General features: G+C 40.0%; 1 protein-coding gene across 1 annotated transcript in view; it reads left to right on the top strand.

Moving 5' to 3' along the window:
• Positions 1-3,467, top strand: part of LOC107594974 (selenoprotein K-like) — a 4,865-nt gene extending 1,398 nt beyond the window's left edge. Inside the window, exons 3-5 of the mRNA XM_016285223.1 lie at positions 2,754-2,831; positions 2,922-3,014; positions 3,105-3,467. Coding sequence (XP_016140709.1) covers positions 2,754-2,831; positions 2,922-3,014; positions 3,105-3,108 — 175 coding nt within the window. The 3' untranslated portion in view covers positions 3,109-3,467. The remainder of the gene's footprint in view (positions 1-2,753; positions 2,832-2,921; positions 3,015-3,104) is intronic.

The following is a 3,467-nucleotide window of genomic DNA, read 5'->3' as shown; positions in this document are numbered from 1 at the left end:
TATGCCCCGCCTCTCTCAAACTCTTCGTTTTCTACAAAGTCCCTCCTTCCGACAAGTGCAGTCTGCTCTGATTGGCCAGCTGACTCAGTGCATTGTGATTGGCCGATTGGCCAGAATTCGGACAGCACTACACAATGACTGGCACCCGATATAGTGCACTATATAGTGGACAGGGAGACAGCTTTAGTGTTAGAGGTTTGCTCCGATCACTAGGAGCATTAGTACTAGTGATGATCGACCTGCCCTCTCTCTCTCTCTCTCTCTCTCTCTCTCACTCTCACTCTCTCTCACACATGATGCGCAAAACTCCACATTTGAACAGTCAACAGCAAATACTTAAACTAGTAACAAAACAGTAGCTGATTCAGAAGCGCCAGATTGTGATAGCAAAGTCAGAATTACCTCCTCTCCTAGGTTCACGAAACGGTCGTCTATAAAATGCATTGCTGTTCTGTTGTAAGTAATCTTAAAGATTCCTAAATGCATCTACTTTCGGTAGACCAAATAAAGTGCTTCTGCTTTCTCCTAGAAACACACAGCGTCTCCCTGACATGCTGCTTCAACACTAACTGCGGTTACTGAAACCATGCCTTCTTTCTTTGCGTGCACATTTGGGCGGCATTATGCTAATATTTCCACATAGTGAGGTAGATATGTGGGGGCGTGTTAGAACGAGCCGTTTTAGGGGGGCGTGGCAGAGTCTTAACTTTGATAAAGAATATCTCTTTGGTTTTGAGACTTTAGTCTTTGCAACTTCAGGGATCTTATCTATTCACAATCAGCTTGTAACACTCCAAAGAGAAAGGAAAACTTGAAATCGCATCATATGACCCCTTTAAGATCAGGTTCCAGACAGACTGTCAGTCTGTGTATTAGTGGTGGGAATTTACTCTTTCCGCAGGCTAGTGGTGATACTGATACTGAACTTATATGGATTTTTAACAATACTGAATGTATATTAAAAAAAAAAAAAAGGATCAATAAGTATAAGACGAATGTGTTCATAAATGAAGAGTAGTCAACCCTGTTGTAAATGAAACATTCTTTCTTTGCTTTCATTTTGAAGTCATGATCAAACTGTATGTTCACTCAAGACCTACACATATTGAAAGGTGAACAGCCATCAGTATGCTATTTTCTTTCAAATAACCTTGAGCATATTTTACTGGACTGTCCTGCTTTTAATGTTATTAGGACATTTTTTTTATTCAGAAATAAGGGTGAATAAGGAACTGGTAAGGATATACATAACTGTGTAAAATTGTATAATGTGTGTCAAATATTAAACTGAAAGGTTTTATACCATTTATTTGTATGTGTTATTACAATTTCATATTTTTGCTGTAAACATAGCCGTTGATGCTGATAGGGCATTAAAGGAATAGTTTGCCTAAATTGAAAATTTGCTGAAAATTTACTTACACACAGGCCATCCAAGATACAGATGAGTTTTTTTTTTTTCAAATGTTTAGCAAATATTATTATATATATATATATATATATATATATTTTTTTTTTTTTTTTTTTTTTGAGTGAACTATTGCTTTAATAAATAAATGAATATATGCAAGTTACATCATAATTACGTCAGTAGGTGGTGATAAAATATTCAGAACAGACGCAATCCTACATGCCATTGCTTAAATATCTCACAGAAAACCAAACATACACGTTTGCAAGGCCTTAAAGCAGGGAACCATTCTGTCAACTGGCCTGACACTCTCTCACACGGATTTGAGGAAGCATTCGTGTCTGGAGCAGAAGTGCTGCAGGACAACACACTCTCAACTTAAACGCATAAGCTGTGTCTGAAATCGCTCACTCATTCACTAATCCCTATGTAGTGTATGGCAGTTCAGTGCACTATATCAGAAAGGAGTGAACGGATTCGGATGGTGATGTACAGTATATGCTGCGCTGTCGCAGAAACATTTTCGTCACATATGCACTTTTATATTACATGTATCTTATTTTAGAAAATAATATCAATAGCAATAACACTCAAAATGACTTTATAATTATACATGCCTCCCGTCAGCTTTGTGGTTTCATCGATGGTATATTATTAATTTGTTTTGTAATGCTTTTATGTTCATAATCATTAAATGCTAGTAAAATACTGATAACAAAAATAAACACACATTAACACGTTCATAATTATATGTATTTATTATTTTTAGTATCTTGAAACTCTCCCGAGCAGCGTTTTGCGCTCCGATAAGACGACCGTAGAGCGCCCCATGCGACCGTTAATTTTACAGCAGCATGAATACACTACCTTCAGGTGATTAACGAACATTAAATTATCATAATTTTTGTAAGTTAACAATGATGCCACCTTAGTAAAGTAGTAAAATATTAAACTGCTTGCATAAGATATTTTAATATAAATAATGTATGAAATAAATGTTAAAGCAGAAATAAGAAAGATGTAAACAGCATCTCGCTCACTCCCGCTCTCTCTTCCAGCTCGTCGCCTCTCCGCATTGGATTGTGGGAACTAGTGCTTCAGCGAGTGTACATCGGTTGTACACCCAAATCAGAATGCATTGTGGGTAAAAAAGTAGTGAACGAATGAAGTAGTTCACTCAGAATTCGGACAGCACTACACAATGACTGGCACCCGATATAGTGCACTATATAGTGGACAGGGAGACAGCTTTAGTGTTAGAGGTTTGCTCCGATCACTAGGAGCACTAGTACTAGTGATGATCGACCTGCCCGCGCTAACGATCTGTATAATGTCTCCACAGCTTCCAGTCTCTCGTTCAGCCAGATCTGTCTAAAGATAGACAGAGCAGTGCATCGTCTCGCTTCAGCGATGGCAGAGGGTACGTCTCAACCCTTCATCAGCAGAACCACTGCGTTTGTAGTCATGACGTGGCCAGGTTCTGTGTGTTTACACTGTGATGTTCTTGCAGTCCTCCTGGATTCCCTGGGCGCAGACGGATGGGCAGAATAAACCACGGTGCGGGTCCCACCCCTCCTCCTATGGGCGGAGGAGGATGAGGAAGGTTAGTACGAGTGAAGAACCTGCAGAGCAACCTGACACAAACTTACTGAGAGGAGGTCATCAAGAATAACCATATGTTTGTCTTTTGCAGGTAAACGCCTGCACAGCGATGCAGGCGCACAGGGGTGTGACACGCTGGTTTTAGCTGCATACTGCTCAGATAGGGCTTCGTTGCAGACGATCACTCAGTACATCACACTCCTCTTCCTACGACTGCCGCTGCTGTCACGCAGTTTCTTGACGTTACTCTGGGAATTCCTTGTCTGAGGGGCCAGAGGGACTGATCATGGCAGCCAAACCCCAGCCGCCATCATAGAAAAGCCAACACACACACACACACGCATACATGTTACATAACTTATCTCTCTCTCTCTCTTTTTTAGTAATATCTTCCGAAAGTAATGTTGTAGTGGATGTTGTATGTACCCTTTGCATCAATAAAGTAAGTTATAAT

Source organism: Sinocyclocheilus grahami, unplaced genomic scaffold, assembly GCF_001515645.1.
Source record: "Sinocyclocheilus grahami isolate Dianchi unplaced genomic scaffold, SAMN03320097.WGS_v1.1 scaffold194.1, whole genome shotgun sequence".
Taxonomy (NCBI): domain Eukaryota; kingdom Metazoa; phylum Chordata; class Actinopteri; order Cypriniformes; family Cyprinidae; genus Sinocyclocheilus; species Sinocyclocheilus grahami.
The sequence above is the reverse complement of the archived record's forward strand: the minus strand, read 5'-3'. Positions and strand labels throughout refer to the sequence as shown.